Raw genomic sequence first — 17,525 nt, 5'->3', positions numbered from 1 at the left:
CGATAAGATGAATTTTATAAAAATTACAACGTTTTGCTCTGGGAAAGGCCCTCTTAAAAGGATCAAAAGCCAAGCTATAGATGGGGAGAAAATATTCGCAAACCACATATCTGACAAAGAACTCATATCTAGTGTATATAAAGAACTCCTAAACTCAACATTTAGAAAACAAATAATCCAGTTAGAAAAGTGAACCAAAGACATGAAGAGACATTCCACCAAAGAGGATATACAGATGGCAAGTAAACACACACAAAAAAGTTCAACATCCCTAGACATCAGGGAAATGCAAAATAAGACCTTGGTGAGCTGTCATCACGGTACACCTGTGAGAACAGCTGAAATAAAACATCGTGACAACTCCAAATGCTGGGGAGGATGTGGGGCAACTGGATCTCTCATACACTGCTTTGGGGAGCGTCAGAACGGTTCAGCTGCCATGAAAAATAGTCTGGCAGCTTCTTAAAAAAGCCAAACTTACATTTGCATGTGACTCAGCAATCCTATATATGGTCATTTATCCTAGAGAAATGAAGACTTATGTCTTCACAAAAACCTGTGCATGATTGTTCGTGACTTTATTAGTAATAGCAAAAAACTTGAAAAAAACCAGTGTCCTACAGTAGGTTAATGATTAAACCAACTGTGACACATTCATACTTTGGAATACTACTCAGCAATAGAAAACAAAAATCTGTTGACACACACAACTTGGATGGGTTTCAAGGGCATTACGTTGAATAAAAACAGCCAATCTCAAAAGGTCATATGCTGTATACTTCCATTTATGTAACACTCTCAACAGAATTAGAGAGAGAGAGATCAAATTAACGGTTGCTGAGGTTTAGGGATGTTGAAGGTGGGAGAGGTGTGTCTGTAGAGGAGTATTACCTGAGAGCTCTTGGTGCTAGTGGAATGTTTCTTTATCTTGGTTGTGGCATCAGTTGAGGACTCTAGCTGTGTGATGAAGTGACATAGAACTGTGTATGCACGTTGTACCAACGTGAGTCTCCTGATTTTAATATTGTACTATAATTGTGTAAGATGTGAGCACTGGGGGATGAAGGGGAAGATAGGACCTCTTGCAGCTTCCTGTGAACATTTCATAATAAAAAATTTTTTAAAGAATTTGAAAAATATAGTATGGACCAAACAAAATATGTTTTGGCCAAGATTTAATCCTCTGATCTATCTATACGTTTGTGACCTCTGGTTAATGAAGTTTCTCAAACTTCATATTTAGAGCTTAGAATTTTAACTGGCCCAATCAAGTTTTTAAAAAAGAATGAGTCACCTAGATTGTAGACACTGATGTTCAGTAAAGGGAAACATAGGTAGCATTTCTCATAATACTCGGAAAAGAAGGAAAAAACACAATAGTAATTATTTTTTGCCTTTTCCTTAAATCAGTTTGATAGCTTGTATTGGTTCATTATATATATACATATATATGTATATATATTGATATATTAAACTTCCCTTGTTCTTTATGTAAAAAATCCTAAATAAAATACCAGCACACTATGTTCAGCAGCCTATTAAAAGTATAAATAATACATTATGATCAGGTGGAGTTTATTCTCAGAAATGCATGGATGATTCAATATCAGTCATTATAATTCATCAGATGTTGTATTGTATATCGTGGGATCGTCTCCTGCCCTTGCTGTGAAGAGGATGATACTTTCTTGCTTAGTTGGTGCTAGGTTTTGACCACGTGACTTGCTCTTGGCAGTAGAATATAAGTCTGATGTGTGGCACTTCTGAGCAGGCTACCTAACCCTTCATTTATGCTGTTAACTGCTTCATCATACACTTAAGTGAAACTACATTCAGAAAAGATTGACACTCAAATCTCTACCACAGAAGAAGGTAAGAGAAGTAACTTGATTACTTGAAGTTTATGGCATTTAGTTTAGACAACACTGAGTGCAGATGGAAATGGAGATGTTGAATCCAAAGCTGAGAGGTAGACAACATTTTAGTCGTCTGGTGGAACACTGGGGAAATACTGTGCAAGTGCACAGCTGGAGACAGCAAGAGTGGACCCTCTGTGGCGGGTCCTAGATCCCTGAGCCAGGGGAAGGGGCAGGCCTTGTTCCTGGCACTGCGGGTGTGATGTGGTGAGCTCTGTTTGCCTCATCTGAGGTTGGGCAGATAATACTCCACTCTCGACTTCCTTTCGTGTGGGTTCGGTGACCTTTGGAGCCTCTTCCTGGCCCCAGAACCCCTTGAATAAACCTCATGGACTTTGGCCTGTACAGAATTGACCTCCCTTCTCCCTGCGTAGATCTAGCCTAGTTTTGGAAGCTGCGCCCGTCTCCAGGGTGATGGTAGGTGTTCGTCAGACAGGTGGCCCAGCAGGCGGCACCTGTGAGAACAGACCTGGTAGTTGCTCAAGGGCTTTGCTCAACTTCTGTACAGATTTTTGGTGATTAAAGTACAACAGACAAACAACTTTACATTAATAGAGAAACAAACAACAGAAGCATTCCTACTACAGACAGGCAGGAGACAGAGATGCCCCTTATTACCACTGCTATTAAATTTCATAACAGAAGTAACAGCAAATGCAGTTATAGGAGTTATAAACGTTGGAAAGAAGGAGGTGAAATGATCACTGTTGGCAGCTGATTTGGATTTTTGGATTGTTACTGAGAACTTAACACAAACAATAGGGTCGATAAAGTAGTGGGGAGTGAAAAATATATAGAAATAACCTATATGTTAAATATACATATGTATGTATTCTATATTGTGACACGCACACAGGCACATATATTTGCACATGTATTTTTTTTTCAAAAAAGTGTATTTCCAAAATAGATTATGTGCTGTATTTCCAGAGAGTGAATGTATAAGCTACCTAACTCATCTACATTTCCATTTTAAATTTGACTTTAAGAGTCCTAAGAAGGCATACTAATAACACACAGAAAGATACAGTGGAAAATATATTTTAATGGCTCATCTAAGGCTTCATTTGGAATGTCTTATAACACAGACTTAACGCCAAGAAAGTAATCAGCCAGGTAGAATTTATAATGGAACCTAGAGTAAATTGAAGTGTTTTCAGTTAGATTGATCTTCTGTTTTCATGGCATTCATTGATTTTTAACATTTGTTAATTGTTTAAAGTGTTAAAATTTGCTTTAAAATAATCCTTTAATGCAGAGCATGAGCCTCTACTCCTCACAGGAGAAATATTTTTTGCAGAGGCAGTTGTTTGGAAGGATGGTTAACATTTGTCTGCCATAAGCTCTTTGCTCTTTGAGCAGAAGCAGTGGAGTCATGTGGGCATTAGAAGTCAGAAATCATTCATTTGAAGAGCTGTTTACAGACTGGCTATAGGGCCTGGATAAGGGTGTGTGTTTATTCGTGTTTTGGAAGCTCCCTAGGTGATTCTTTGTTTAGTTTAGTAATACCTGTTGTTATGTTTGTGATTATTATGTATATTTTAAGACACACAAGTAAGTAATTGTTCTTTCATGCCTAGCTCAATAGGATGGAAAGAAATGTAGCTTCCCATATCCTTTGAATTCTAATTTTATCAACCAAACTTTAGGAAATTAGAAGGGAGTTTGTTTCCTTTTTAATGTCCATGAGGAAAGAGAGCCATATTAGTTCCACACTGTGCATCCAGGAGTCTATGTCTGCATGCTCTCACTTTTATCTTCTGCTGTAATTTAAACTCAACTCCTAAAGATTCAAGGAAAATACTATCAGTGCCTGTCTCTGAGCTCTGAATTTTCCAGTCCCTGGGCTTGGAATGTGGAGGAGATGAAAGAAAACAGACTAGAGGATATGCAAACATGAACTCAGACCTTTCCCAGAACGTCACCAGGAATTCCCCCAGCTCCTAAATTTTACTTTAAACTGTGCTTGATGCTTTATCTGAGTTTTGGGTTGTCTTAAGGGAGTGCGGAGTGTAGAAGCTATTACATGCAGGTAGAAAAGAGACTAAAATGCCTGCTTGGAAGAAAACTCTGATCCTTTGTCTCACCAGGATGATTGTATGTTTAATGTGCTTCTTAGAGCATTAGGGCACAAAGTAGAGATTAAAGGTCCATTTATGAGACTGGCCCTAAATGTTCTTAAACTGGAAGAAATTTGTTACAACTGTCTAAGAAAGACTAAGTTGTTATTGAAATAGTATTGGTCTGTCTTATATTAATGTTTCCTTCTCAATATCCCTTAAATTTATTCTGTCAAAATTTATATTTAGCCTGTTGATTTTCAGCCCATTATTAATTTCTTTACTCTTTACCAACACACACAATTTTTTTCTTTTCTTTGTTTGAAGAAACTCTGGAAGGAATCAGAAACCAGTAAATATCTTGGTGGGTGGGGAGTGGTGCATATGATGATAGAAGTTGGTATTGCAGGGGTTGGAGGGACTGTTGACCATATACCTTTTAATATTACCAAAACATTAAGCCACATGAATATATTACTCATATGAAATATTAAAATAAGGGGGTCCATGATTATTGTTTTAAGTAAGAGTGTGCTTGTTGTAGACTAAGTTGAAAATACAGGAAAACACAAAGAAAAATGATCACCAGCAGTCTCAGCCACCTAGCTGTACCATCTCTTACTGCTTTGTAATAGATTGCCTCAGTCCAAAAGAAAAGGCATTTTTAAAAATTAATTAATTAATTTTTGGCTGTGTTGGGTCTTCATTGCTGTGCGCGGGCTTTCTCTAGTTGCGAGCGGGGGCTACTCTTCGGTGTGGTGCGCGGGCTTCTCATTGTGATGGCTTCTCTTGTTGCGGAGCACGGGCTCTAGGCGCCTGGGCTCAGTAGTTGTCGCACGTGGGCTCAGTAGTTGTGGCACATGGGCTTAGTTGCTCCATGGCATGTGGGATCTTCCCAGGCCAGGGCTTGAACCTGTGTCCCCTGCATTGGCAGGCAGATTCTTAACCATTGCGCCACCAGGGAAGCCCAAAAGGCATGCTTTTATGTACAGTGGACCCATGACCAGTGTGGGGTTAGGGATGCAGTTGAAAATCAGCGTATAACTTCTATAGTTGGCCTTCTATATCTGAGGTTCTGCATCTGTGAATTCAACCAACTGAGGATTGTGTGGTGCTGTAGTGCATGTTTTAGTGAAAAAAATCCATGTATCAGTGGACCTGCAAAGTTCAGCCCCTTTGTTCAAGGATCAAAATGTACAAATTTGTACAGTTTGAAAAAACAATTTATAATATGTTGTAATTTGCCTTTAACAATTTTAATGGGACTTCCCTGGTGGTGCAGTGGTTAAGAATCCACCTGCCCGTGAAGGGGACACAGTTTTGAGGCTTGGTCCGGGAAGATCCCACGTGCCACGGAGCAACTAAGCTGACGAGCCACAACTGCTGAGCCCACATGCCACAACTACTGAAGCCCGTGCACCTACAGCCCATGCTCCGCAACAAGAGAAGCCACTGCAGTGAGAAGCCCTCGCACTGCAATGAAGAGCAGCCCCCGCTCGCCACAACTACAGAAAGCCTGTGCGCAACAACGAAGACCCAATGCAGCCAAAAAATTTAAAAAATAAGAAAGAAAAACCCCAAAAAACAAAAAAACAATTTTAACAGTATACTATAAATAATTTTCCAGATTCTTAACTACTTTTACTTTCATTATTTTTCATTGTTGCACAGTTCTATAATGTTGAAATACTTTATTTAACCAGTTCATTATTGCTGGATATACAGATTTCTTTCTTTTCTCTGATATAATTCCTTGTGGGTTAAATCATCCATAATGGTTTCTAGATGCAGAACTGCTGAGTCAAAGGCACATAGTTATTTTAAAGGCATAGTCAGATTGCCTCTCAGAAGGTGTGTGCTCATTTGTGTTCATTATGGTGAATGAGAGTCTCCCTAACTGTGGCTGCATGAGATGCCTGGGTGACCAGCATTCACTTCCGAATTCACTGCAGTATAATAGATGAAGCCTGAAGATAGGGCAACTCCCAGATCCATGGTTGTGGGGAGAAAACAATCTAGGGCATATAAGCAAAATTTATCTCATACCTAGTCTGTGATTGGCATTAGGCTGTAGTAGGTATTTTGCACAACTAAGTCTGGGGTTTTTGTATAGTAGATTCCTGGGCTTGGCAATGATGGGTGAACTTTTCACTGTCCTAGTTGAACTCTTTCCAGCTGATAGATTGAATTATGTTCTGCCTAGTGGCTGGCCAAACATTGTATTAATGGAAAGATGTGTAAAACTGAACAGTTGCCAGATTAAAATATGCTTAAAAGTAGATGTCCGACTGCATTTATTGAAAGATGAGAGATGGCTGACTGAGTAGCCTGCACACTTGGAATCCAGAGGAGATACTGCACTGTATTTAATTGCCTTTGGAAATGTTTACTGACCATCTTGTGTCCACACGCAGAGGTACTTTGCTGGCACACTGGTAGTTCTGTGAATTTCACTTTTGGATCTTGGCAGAGAATGGAGAGAAGAGGCTAGGCAAATAATTGGCAAGAAAAGCAAATGGTTACAAGTCTGTTAACAATGCAGCCTTGTTTACCCACACTTTGCCTGTCTGGGTTTCTGAGACTGGATTCCTTAGCTCTGTGAGCTGTAGCACAAGAGCACTCCTTTGGGTTAGGGTGCTTGGAATTGTAAGCATGCTGAAGAGAACACAGTCATGTGTATCTTAGTGCGATGAGTGCGTCCTGTCCCTGTTAGGACTTGGTGTAAAGGGATTAATAGTGAGAAGTGAGCTGGGAGTGGTTTATCAGTGTAAGTCTCTGGAATCGGTTCTTAGGTCTGTTTGTGTTTTGGGCATTTCAGAGTGAAGAGGTTACAGAAGTCAGAAAAGGCTGTTACTGTTGAAACCAGAAGTCTGCTAATCACAATGTTACCTTTTTTTATTTGTAAAGCAGAGGAGCAAAGACTGCTTATTTAATAGATAGGGCCTTAGTTATGAGAGAGATCTAATTTTATTGTGTAAGCTCTTTCAGAGACTACTACTCTGAGTAGTACCTATTTTGTAAAACATAAGTGACATTGTTATTTCACCTAATTTGTGGTTATGATCTGTTAATAAATCTCACATTTTTATTACAAGAATGAACCAAGTACTAGAATATGAGGATACTTTTAATTTTATCAGTTTTGAAAGGGTCATCTTTTGGGGAACAGTGAGAAAAACTGAGGGCAAAATTTAGAATATCATCCTTGTTACTGAGAGAGCAGAGGAGATGGTTTAAGAAGTCATATATCTGGTTTTAGGGTTTTTTGTTGTTGTTGTTTATATGTGTCATAAGCTTGCTGTGGATTCTGGCCAGATTAACACTCCCCTGCTCTCCAGTTTTCAGTCTCACATTTGTTTTTCTCTTGTGAAATATTTCTGTATCGTTATCAGCAAAAGCATGATGAAAATTAACTTTTCGTGATTAAAATGTTAAGTTCTCTCATCTGCTTAAGAGCTAACTTTTTGTTTTTGTTTTCAGCATTGGTTGGATGGTACAAAAAGCATCAAAAAGCAAGTAAAAAGTAAGTGTTGAAAAAATTGTGAAAAAAATTGGAAATCGAATTATATATAATTGTATGTTAGAAACTGATTTCTCGTCGTAGGGACATAAGAAATCATGTTTCCAATGAGTTTCTTAGCATCTCCACTTTCTAAAAATAATTTCAATCCAATATACTGACCCACCCTGTAAATTATATAGGGTTGATGGTAATCTAGATTCAAGTGCCTTACAGTTTGTTTCCAGGAGAAAGGCTTGCAGTTTGGAAATGAGATGTGAGTTCCCATGAGATGCTTAACTTTTCTTTAGTAATTACTTATATTGGAATTTTTCTGTTTGGTGTCTGCCCTGCTCTAGAAAATATTTTGAGAATTTAAGGCTGTAACTTTTTTTTTTAATTAAGAATAATGAAAAGAAGTCATTCACATAAAATGTCAGTATTGTTCCTAGCGATAGTCAGGGGACAATACCAGTGTCCAGTCCGTAATCCATCATGTTTTCTGTAGTAACAGAGATTTTTAGGGCACCTCAACTCTTTTTACAAAGTAATGGGGCTTCTGAGAATGTCGAGGTTGGTGAAGTGGATTGGAAAGGATGTGGGCGGACTTGCCACACGCAGTTAATAACAGGCGTCCCTCCTTGCTCTTGAGAAACAGAGCTCGGCAGGTTTTTAGGGCTGTCAGAGTGCATAGTCAAGACTTTTTCATTCAGCGTATTTGGCCCTGAACTATTAGACTTAATCTGGAGCTGTCTGTTCCTGGGAGGACAGATATGATGTGACACTGCTACATGGTGGCTGGTATACTTACAACGTCTGTTGATTGTGTTAGGCCTCATTGGGCCCACAGTGGAACCTGAATTATTGCCACAATAATCTGTTACCTTCTGTCCACTTCAGTAGATTTTTGACAGATTTACTGACTGAAAATCCTTACTTATTTAAATAACCATATTGAAAAAGTTACACTCCCTTTTTTTTCTTTTGCTGGCAGTTGGTTCACCGTATTGTCTGCATCTTCGAGTTAAGTTTTATTCCTCAGAACCAAATAATCTTCGTGAAGAACGAACCCGGTAAGCCCAATGTCTGGAGCTGTGTACGAGCCTAAAGTTTTGGTCAGGCTGGCTAAAGATGTCGGGAGGTTGCCTTTACAGTTCCTTCCAGTGTACAGACAGCTAGTGAAATGGATACTTTGCCCCTGGTAACAAGATACCAGACAAGATAATTTCATTTGGGGCAGTATTTTTTTAAGTGTAGAATGTTTTCCTTTACTTACCAGTTTTCAAAACAAACAGTTGGTTCTCTAGCATCAAGCAAACGTAACCAGTGAGTTCTGTTTTTAAGTATCGTTGTCAACTCATGAATTTTAAATAGGACTGATGTGCTTCAGTACATTATCATATTGTGTCTATTGATGTTCAAAATGATCTATTTTCGGCCACTGAGAGTTGTTTCAAGTTGGCTCCTGACTTTCTTTATTGAAATGCCATTGATTATTGAAAAATGTTGAATCCTGATTTTGCTTGAATAGTTTTCAGTAACTTTAAGTAAGTTACAAACATTTATTTTTATTTTGTCTTGCCTCAGTATTTATTCATGGACTCTGTATTGCATATCTATGACCATGCACACATACTATTTTTATTAAGTAAAAAATTGAATTGCTGAGTCCCTTTAGAAGGCGTTCCTCTTGAACACTCTGCTAGTGGACAAGATTAGAGCTCTTACCCATGCGTACATTGCCGTATCGTTTTACATATGAGGTGGCTGTGTCATCACGGTGAAGCAGATCACAGAGCTCATTCGCAGTAATTTGCTAAACCTTTTCTTTTGAGGGGCTACCCTGTACTCTGGCCCATCCTCCTGACACTGAGTGCCCCTTGTTTCATATTCTTTTTTCCTTTACAGACTTTATTGTGGGTAAAGTTTTGTAATTAAGAATGTTTCTTCTCAGATTAGAAGAGCAGGATTATTTTTCATGGTAGATTGATCTGTTTAGTTAAATTTGTGCCTTTTATTTTTCTTAGGTACTTATTTGTTCTTCAATTAAAACAAGATATTCTCAGTGGAAAGTGAGTATTAGTTTAAGGTAAACCACATTTTCTTGAGTAGTTGAAAAATAAGTTCTTAGTTAATTATGAAAAAGAAATGGTCAAAGTATGTCTTATTTCCATTTATCGTAAAACAAAGGTCATGACACTGGCGTGTTTAACACATTTGTGTTCTGCTCTCAGATTGGAGTGTCCTTTTGATACAGCGGTTCAGTTGGCAGCTTATAACTTGCAGGGTAAGCAGTTTTTTATGTTGCCTGTTAAGAGTGAAGCATAATTCTTCTTTGTGTGCATTTGAGGAATTTCAAGAAATTCAAAGTGGTGTGTGAGAAAAGAACAACCACGGTTTGTGTAAACGTGTATCAGGACCCAGCTCTGCCTTTCCCTCCTTTTAGATATTGCCTTCTTTTTCTTCCCTTTGTCTTTACTCGCTCCCTTTCCATCTAATAGTGTTTTCAAACAGAAATTGCAGTCTACTTGATAATTCAATATCTGTTTTAGTTGGATCCTCAGCTAATTTTTTTCCTTCAAAAAGAATGCAGGGATATATGAGCAAATTGTTGCTGTACCACCTGGTTTGCTTTCTTTAGTCTTATCCTTAAAAATAAATCCATGAAAGAAATACTTAGCATGTATTTAAAAGTTCCTGATGGTTATTTTAAGAATTTTTTAAAAAGCGTTTTCCAGTCAGTGAGATTAATGAAAAACTTACCCTTTTGTACCTTGTTACACTGATCAAATATTTGTTGAACTTAGGTATTCTCTTCTGAAAAATTGATGTTTTGGGAAAATAATAATCTTCAGTCCTTGTTCACAAAAGGGAAAGAAATATCCTGACGGGAGTATCCGTATATACTAGAATAAAAGCAATATTTAATGATTATTAAGACATTAATAATTTTATGCTTTTTTGGGGTGATTCCATATTATCCCCAGTCTGTCTAAGATCAGCAGTATTTATTTTCCATTGTGTGGATAATAATGAGACTAAATTTTCATGTTTTATGGTAAACCTATTATTTTGCTTATTTTGTACTTCTCCTATTTTAGAAAGCATATTTTTCTGTCGATAGAGGGATTGGTGACTGAAGGAAATTTCTGTACTTCAAAAATTTGCCGCTAGTGTAAATTGTAGTCTGTCTACAAACTAAAACTCGTTTTCTCATCTGCTGGAAAGTCAAATAGATAGTAGTTTGGAAGTGTTGTGCCTCTAGCACTGTAATGATCACGCTGTATAATTGCGTGCCTCTTTTCTTGAAAGCACATTTTTTGTTTTATTAATTGCTGTGTGAGGTTGTTAATTCTGAAACTCTCAGATCTACAGAAAAGCTGTCACTTTCAGCATCTGTGTTCCACCACTTACTGCTTCTTATATTCTGTGTCTCATAAGTTTTGTGACTGCCAAAGTATACACTTCTTGAAAATATGATTTTTATACATTTTTTGTCTATTTAACAAAACACTCATTCAAAGTAATGCTCACTAAGTACTCATTGTCTGATTCATGCATGTGGCTGTGTAATATTCTCTCTTAGCCCTACCTATCATATTTTTTCCCTGAATAAAATCTTTCCTACTTTTCTCTTGCATCCATGGCACCTTTTTTTGTTTGACAAGAAAGTAGGATGTATTGGTGGGCACACATAAGGAGGGACGGCGCCAAGGCTGTCGCGAGGGCAGGGCCCGCTGCGTGTCCAGGGGCCACGGTTAGGGGTGTACTCGACCCCACAGCCATCCGGCGTGAGCTGGGTCTCTGCCACCGTGCTTTCAAATTCATCCGCGTTAAACTGCGTCAGTCCCCACATCTTGGAGATGAGGAGGATCTGTGGTGGCCAGGGAACTTGAACTTGGCCCTGTGGAGGGCCTCGATCACATGCTACTTGTTCTGCAGCTTGGTGCGGGTGACATTGTGACTTGGCCAGTGTGGACCCTGGCCACTGTGCCCTGGGCTTTCCAGAGGCCCCTTGCATACCTGTCTGGAGCCCATCAGCTCCAGCACAGGACAGCATCCTGTTGGTGCGGATGACGTGGGAAGGGTGGGGCTGCACGCAAATGTGAACAGCATCTTTGCCCCGGCGTTTCACCTGGTCCTCGTTGGCACAGACACGGGCAGCCTCCAGGGCTTCGGAGCAGAGCTGCTCATCCTCATCCGACGCCATGTGGCCACACAGTGGGTGTGGCACTGCTACTGTTGTGATTCCTCCAAACTTCAGACTACGTCTTAGGCATCCCGTTGTCCCGTGTCTAGTAGCTTACCAAGTCCTACTAACTATTAAGGTCCTGAAGAGTGATTCAGCTGGAGTGTTACTCCCATCTTCATAAAATGAGCTCCTTGCTTCGCATTTATGATTTTCTGTTTTATCAGAATAATCTTTATCACTTTTCTCACACTCTCAAGTTCAGTTTTTCTTTACCATTTTAGTATATATCCTGAACAACATTATGTAGCAGATTTGGTTTGGGGCTTCTTAAAGAACTTGTGATCCAGACAGAAGAGCATTTTGTTCAGCAGTGAAGTAGGAGTGAGAATATTTTCCAAGGTTGTTGTGAAGTTCAATGACAGTACATCTGTAATATGTCTAGTGTGTAAATTAGATGCTCAGGAAGCAACAAATTATTACCATTTTTATGATCAAAGTAGTTCTCATGTACTTTTTCTTTCCACAGCCAAATTTTTTATCAAAATGGAAATATTTTAATTAGAGTAAAATATTTTTTTAAAGGAAATATTTCTAAAGAATAGAATATTAGAATCATTGTTTCCGCTCCTTCCCCAAGCCCAGTTCAGAGATAACCACACATGGGCACATAAATGTCTGTTCATTGCCCAGTTCTTTTCCTGCTGCCTTCACAAGGTATTTTTTAGTAACTTTTTTTTTGTTATTTCTTTGGGATTAATAATTTAAAATTCCAGGAAGGACGGTGATTATTTCTTACAGTGATATTTGATGTCATGTTCTGTGCATATTAGCTTCTTAACAGATGCCAGCTAATTGTTTTTTAAGGATTGCTAATATTTTTGTTTACTCAATATACGATCAAAAGGTATTTCTCTATGGAAGTCTAAAAGAGGTTTTCAAAAGCTAAACATTATAGCATATGAATAAATTAAGAGAAAGACATTTAATTGAAAATACACTACCAACCGCAAGTGCTTGATTTGTGTGTACAGACAGATAAGTCTTAAGTCAAAGCTAGATTTATTTTTGGGAATGGTCTGGGTGTTATGAATGCCTTGTAGTTTAAGAAAGAATCTAATCTTCTTAGCAGTTTTTATTAATATAATGGGTCTTGAAGAAGGATTCAGCAGGAAGTAAACTTATTAACAAAACATAACTGTGAAACTTACGTTTGTAGCTGAACTTGGTGACTACGACCTTGCCGAGCACAGTCCTGAACTTGTGTCTGAGTTCAGGTTTGTGCCCGTTCAGACGGAAGAGATGGAGCTGGCTGTTTTTGAGAAATGGAAGGAATGCAGGTACCGTCACATCACCGCAACAGTGATTTCCTATGTTTTCTTCTGTTTCTCTGCTTGGTATAGAATTCATTGTATATTCATAATCATCTTAAAATTTTTTGTTTTTTAAATTTCAGAGGTCAGACACCAGCACAAGCTGAAACCAATTATCTGAATAAAGCCAAGTGGCTAGAAATGTATGGGGTTGATATGCATGTGGTCAAGGTAAGCACTGTGTGGTGATACTTCTTAAAAGCGTTATTCCTTCAAGACTCAAGGTGATTATGGATTCTTTCATTGTGAGGGGGAGTGTGGAGTTTGCAGGGGCTAACACCGGGTTCTTTGAATGAGTGGTTATGAAGATTGAGGGTAAATACTGAATGATGGGAGTCTCACACAGAAATTCCTTATAAGAGAGAGGAGAAACAGCCACAATCTCCAAAAAGGTATGTCTTTGGTTTTAAGCTGTTGCTGTTGTGGTTTTTTTTGTTTTTTAACCCACTTTTTATTCTTTCACTTCATATTCATTTCATCTTTTATCATGTAAGCTGAGTAGGCTCTGTAAAAATGAAAATAATTTAGAAAGTAAAGTTAAAAATTTGTAGCTTGAGAGGACTTTGATAAGCTGTAGTCTAGTACAGCTTATGTAGTGATTTGTTATTTTTAGTTTAAGAAGCTAAATTTTCCCAGAAAGGCAGTCTTTTTCAAAATCTGTGATTTAAATAGTGACTAGAATTTGGGAAGACTCTGGAAAGCTTTCTTTGTCATGGGAGTTAATCACTATGTATTTCCAATGAAGACATACCTTAAAACTATAGTGTCTATTAATATGCATGAAGTTTACTGAGAATGTGATTTTGGGTTCTTTAATTGTTGAAAACACCTTCATATTAATACTAGTCTGTATGTAATTAATATAATTCAATATGAAAAGAAAATTAAGCAGTTGTGTGAAAATGTGAAACCTGTTTTATTCAGATAAAGCTAACACATGTTGCTCCCCTAAAATTAGGCCAGAGATGGGAATGACTACAGTTTGGGACTGACCCCAACAGGAGTCCTTGTTTTTGAAGGAGAGACCAAAATTGGCTTATTTTTTTGGTAAGCAGAGTTAATGTCAAAGATAATTATTGTTGTTTTATTTTTTTAATGAATAGAAACACTTATATGAAGTTAGTACAGAAAGCAGAATTTGGAAATAGCTCTGGCAAGCTTGGAAGTGAACTGCAGCTACCTCCTGTCATCCTCCTGTTCGTCTTTAGTCTTCTCCCCCGAGGCAATTTTTTAAAGTCTTCTAGTTGCATTTTCCATTAGTTTCAAGGTATGTCAAAATACATGCCTTAACATAGATAGCATCTAGTTCTGTGTATTAAGTGTTCACATGGCCACTCCCTCCGTCCCACAGTTATGTTGCTGTCTTGAGTGTGCTTTGTTTCACGGTCTTTTACTCCCCACCCACCCGCCCCTTTTGTGTGAAAGAGATAGTAATACTTTTACCCTCCTTTAGAGCTGTGCTTCTCTTCCTGGGTCCCAGCTTCTGTCATCCATACTTCTAACTTATATTTCATGTTACTTTTACATCAAGGGTAGATATTACTTGGATTTCATAACCATAATTAAGTTCTTCAGGTTTTGTCTGGTTGTTTCTAAAAGCTGAAAATCAGGAAATAGTGTTTATATTATTATGTGTTTGTCAGAACCAGTGTGGAGCTAAGTAGTAGCCTGGGTTATATACATGGGCTGAAGTTGGCTGTTGGATATCAGTTGTTTACTTCTTCATAACATGCCAGGACCCTTAGCTCAGAGCCCGCCAGTGCCAAACTCAAATTCTTACACATTCAGTTGCTTTAAATACAGCCCAACAAGTGTAGTTTTAGCCATTCAGAGCATGCCTGGTTTTGCATATCTCACTGCAAACTGCACTTCACATCTGCTAGCCGTGGATAAGCAAATCCTGTAGCTGTAAGAGACCCCAGACCTCTCCTGCTCTTCGGAGCTCTGTGGCTCAGAGACCTGTCCCCCTGCCGCTGGATGCCAAGCCCTAGACGTGGAATTCCCCTGCCTCTCTGGTCTTCCTCCCTCCTGGGAGTTCCCTTACCCTCTTCCCCTCCCAGGTGGGAGCCCTGGGCCGCTTCCTCTGGAAGGTCTGCGGCCTGAAGGGACCCCTCAGCAGAGCCCCGCTGTTCAGTGCTGCTGTCTCCTGCTCCCGTCTTTTCCTTCATCAGCCCCGAAATCCTTGAACTCACAACTGGGATTATGTTTCCTTTGTTTTCCTGGAGCTCTTGGCTCTCATGCACCCCACACATCTCTTTAAATGACCTGCCTTTGTCTCCTTGAGTTTTTTCAAATCCTCCGGGGTTGCCTGAGCTGACTCTTTTGCAGTTGGAACTGTTGACTCTTCCAGGCTGCTCTCCAGGTTTTATCTTGGGACTTTGTTTTCCCATTTTCTCAGTTATGAATCTGTGTCGTCTTCCATATTTTCTTGTCTTTCCTTCTGTTTTTCTGATACATCCTTAAGTAATGCCTAAGAAAAGGGTGTACGAGGTAAATTATTTGAATCCTTTGATGCCTTAAAATGGTTTATTCTTCTCTTATGCTTTCTTGATAACTGGGCTGAGAATGGAATTTTAGGGTGAAAATTATTTTCCCTCAGAAAGGTGAAGATAGTATTTCATTTTTTTTTGTACCTCCTAGAGATTCCCTGGGACACTTGAGTGTAACACCTTTATACTTGTCCCTTGGGTGAGAAAGCTGTATTATGTATTTCTCTAGTCCTTAAGTGTGAACTCTCTGAGCCTTCCAGCTTGCCCACTGGGCAGGTGGAGCATCCTTCATGGCCAGAGAACGTTCCAGGTAGAGAGATAAGGAAAGCATCATTTGTACTACCTCATAAGAATCAATTGAATTAATACATGTAAAACACTTAGTAGAGTACCCGACACTTACTAGGCACTATGTAAGTATTTGTTAAACTTAAATGCTAGATTCTCCCCTCCTGTTATACTTCTTTATTTACTTACTGTTTTAGTACAGCTCTTGTAAACAAGTTCTGTTTTACAATTCTATTTTAGATAAGTTATATTTAAAAATTAGTGAGAGTGAGAGTCATGTTGTTTTCACATTCACAGTTCATAGAAGTACAGAGATAAGTTTGGTAGGTTGCTTAGGATTTTTGTACAGGTGGGAGATGGAAAGTGGGCCATAGAGTGAAGTTTTAAAAATTTTTTATTTCTTAAATTAAAGATGTCTTTAATCAAAATTGCTATAGAAAATAGAGTTGAAGATCAGTAAATTTTTTTTTATGCCTTTTAAAAAGCTTTATAGTTTTTCCTATATCCAGTTCCTGTGCTGCTACTGTGACATTAGGCTTGGAGAATCTCTTCCACCATCGTTAGGGGCCTATGAATATATATGATATATAGATAGATCTTCATTTTCTTTTTTCTTAACATTTTTAATGTCTTACATATGTGCAGCAGAAATTTTGCCAAAGGTATTGCTTTTGAAAATTTTTTTTCTGTTACCTTAACTATTTTTTAGATTGGAGACTTTTTTGCTGGGCAGTGCAGGTTATGTTTACCCTCTTATCCAGCTTTCAATTCAGAAGTTAGATGATTAATATGCTTGAAGTAACAACAAAGTTTTTAAATTCAGAGAACATTTATTGAAATCCGGCTGTTACTCTCATATTGTTATAGGCCCAAGATAACCAGATTGGATTTTAAGAAGAATAAACTAACCTTGGTGGTTGTAGAAGATGATGATCAGGTAGGAATTATATTGTATTACATATTTAACAGTGACTGTGTTATATGGTAACTTAAGGCTCTAAAAGGGGGAACACATGTTGTTTTATAGAGCCATAGAACAGAAACTTAGTGTAATTAATAACTTAATTAAGTAATTTCCTGCTTTAGGTCATACCATCCTAAAACTATAGATTTCTGTCTTTAAGGTTAAAGATTAAATAAAAGACTTCTCTTGTTCCTTTGTTGACAATATATCTCAAATATATAAAAATTTATATTTAAATGGCTTTAGTCCCTGATCAAAAAGATTAATCAAAAAGATCTACCTAATAAATTCTTTAATAAAGCCTTCTGTACTAAGGATTATCTTTTTTTCAGTTAAATCTAGTTCCTAATTGATAAACTCATAACAATACGAATGCATCTCAGATGAATTATGCTAAGTGTAAGAAGCCCGACTCAGGACTTCCCTTGTGACCCGGTGGTTAAGAATCCTCCCGCCGGGGCTTCCCTGGTGGCACAGTGGTTCAGAATCCACCTGCCAATGCAGGGGACACTGGTCCGGGAAGACCCCACATGCCGCGGAGCAACTAAGCCCATGCGCCACAACTACTGAGCCTGTGCTCTAGAGCCTGCGAGCCACAACTACTGAGCCTGTGTGCCACAACTATTGAAGCCTGCCTGCCTAGAGCCGGTGCTCTGCCAATAAGAGAAGCCACTGCAATGAGAAGCCCGTGCACCACAAGGAAGAGTAGCCGCCGCTCGCTGCAACTAGAGAAAGTCCACACACAGC

At 38.6% G+C, this 17,525-nt stretch overlaps 1 protein-coding gene across 8 annotated transcripts in view; it reads left to right on the top strand.

Moving 5' to 3' along the window:
- EPB41L5 (erythrocyte membrane protein band 4.1 like 5) overlaps positions 1 to 17,525 on the top strand; it is a 146,980-nt gene that overhangs the window by 31,576 nt on the left and 97,879 nt on the right. For all 8 annotated transcript variants that reach the window (XM_033400236.2, XM_033400237.2, XM_033400234.2 and 5 more), the window contains 8 exons: positions 7,457 to 7,499; positions 8,470 to 8,548; positions 9,503 to 9,547; positions 9,710 to 9,762; positions 12,884 to 13,004; positions 13,121 to 13,208; positions 13,996 to 14,084; positions 16,682 to 16,751. In XM_033400236.2, the coding sequence (XP_033256127.1) occupies positions 7,457 to 7,499; positions 8,470 to 8,548; positions 9,503 to 9,547; positions 9,710 to 9,762; positions 12,884 to 13,004; positions 13,121 to 13,208; positions 13,996 to 14,084; positions 16,682 to 16,751 (588 nt within the window). The remainder of the gene's footprint in view (positions 1 to 7,456; positions 7,500 to 8,469; positions 8,549 to 9,502; positions 9,548 to 9,709; positions 9,763 to 12,883; positions 13,005 to 13,120; positions 13,209 to 13,995; positions 14,085 to 16,681; positions 16,752 to 17,525) is intronic.

The sequence above is a fragment of the Orcinus orca genome, chromosome 7 (assembly GCF_937001465.1).
Source record: "Orcinus orca chromosome 7, mOrcOrc1.1, whole genome shotgun sequence".
In the NCBI taxonomy this organism is placed as follows: Eukaryota; Metazoa; Chordata; class Mammalia; order Artiodactyla; family Delphinidae; genus Orcinus; species Orcinus orca.
This window is presented reverse-complemented; position numbering and strand designations above follow the sequence as displayed.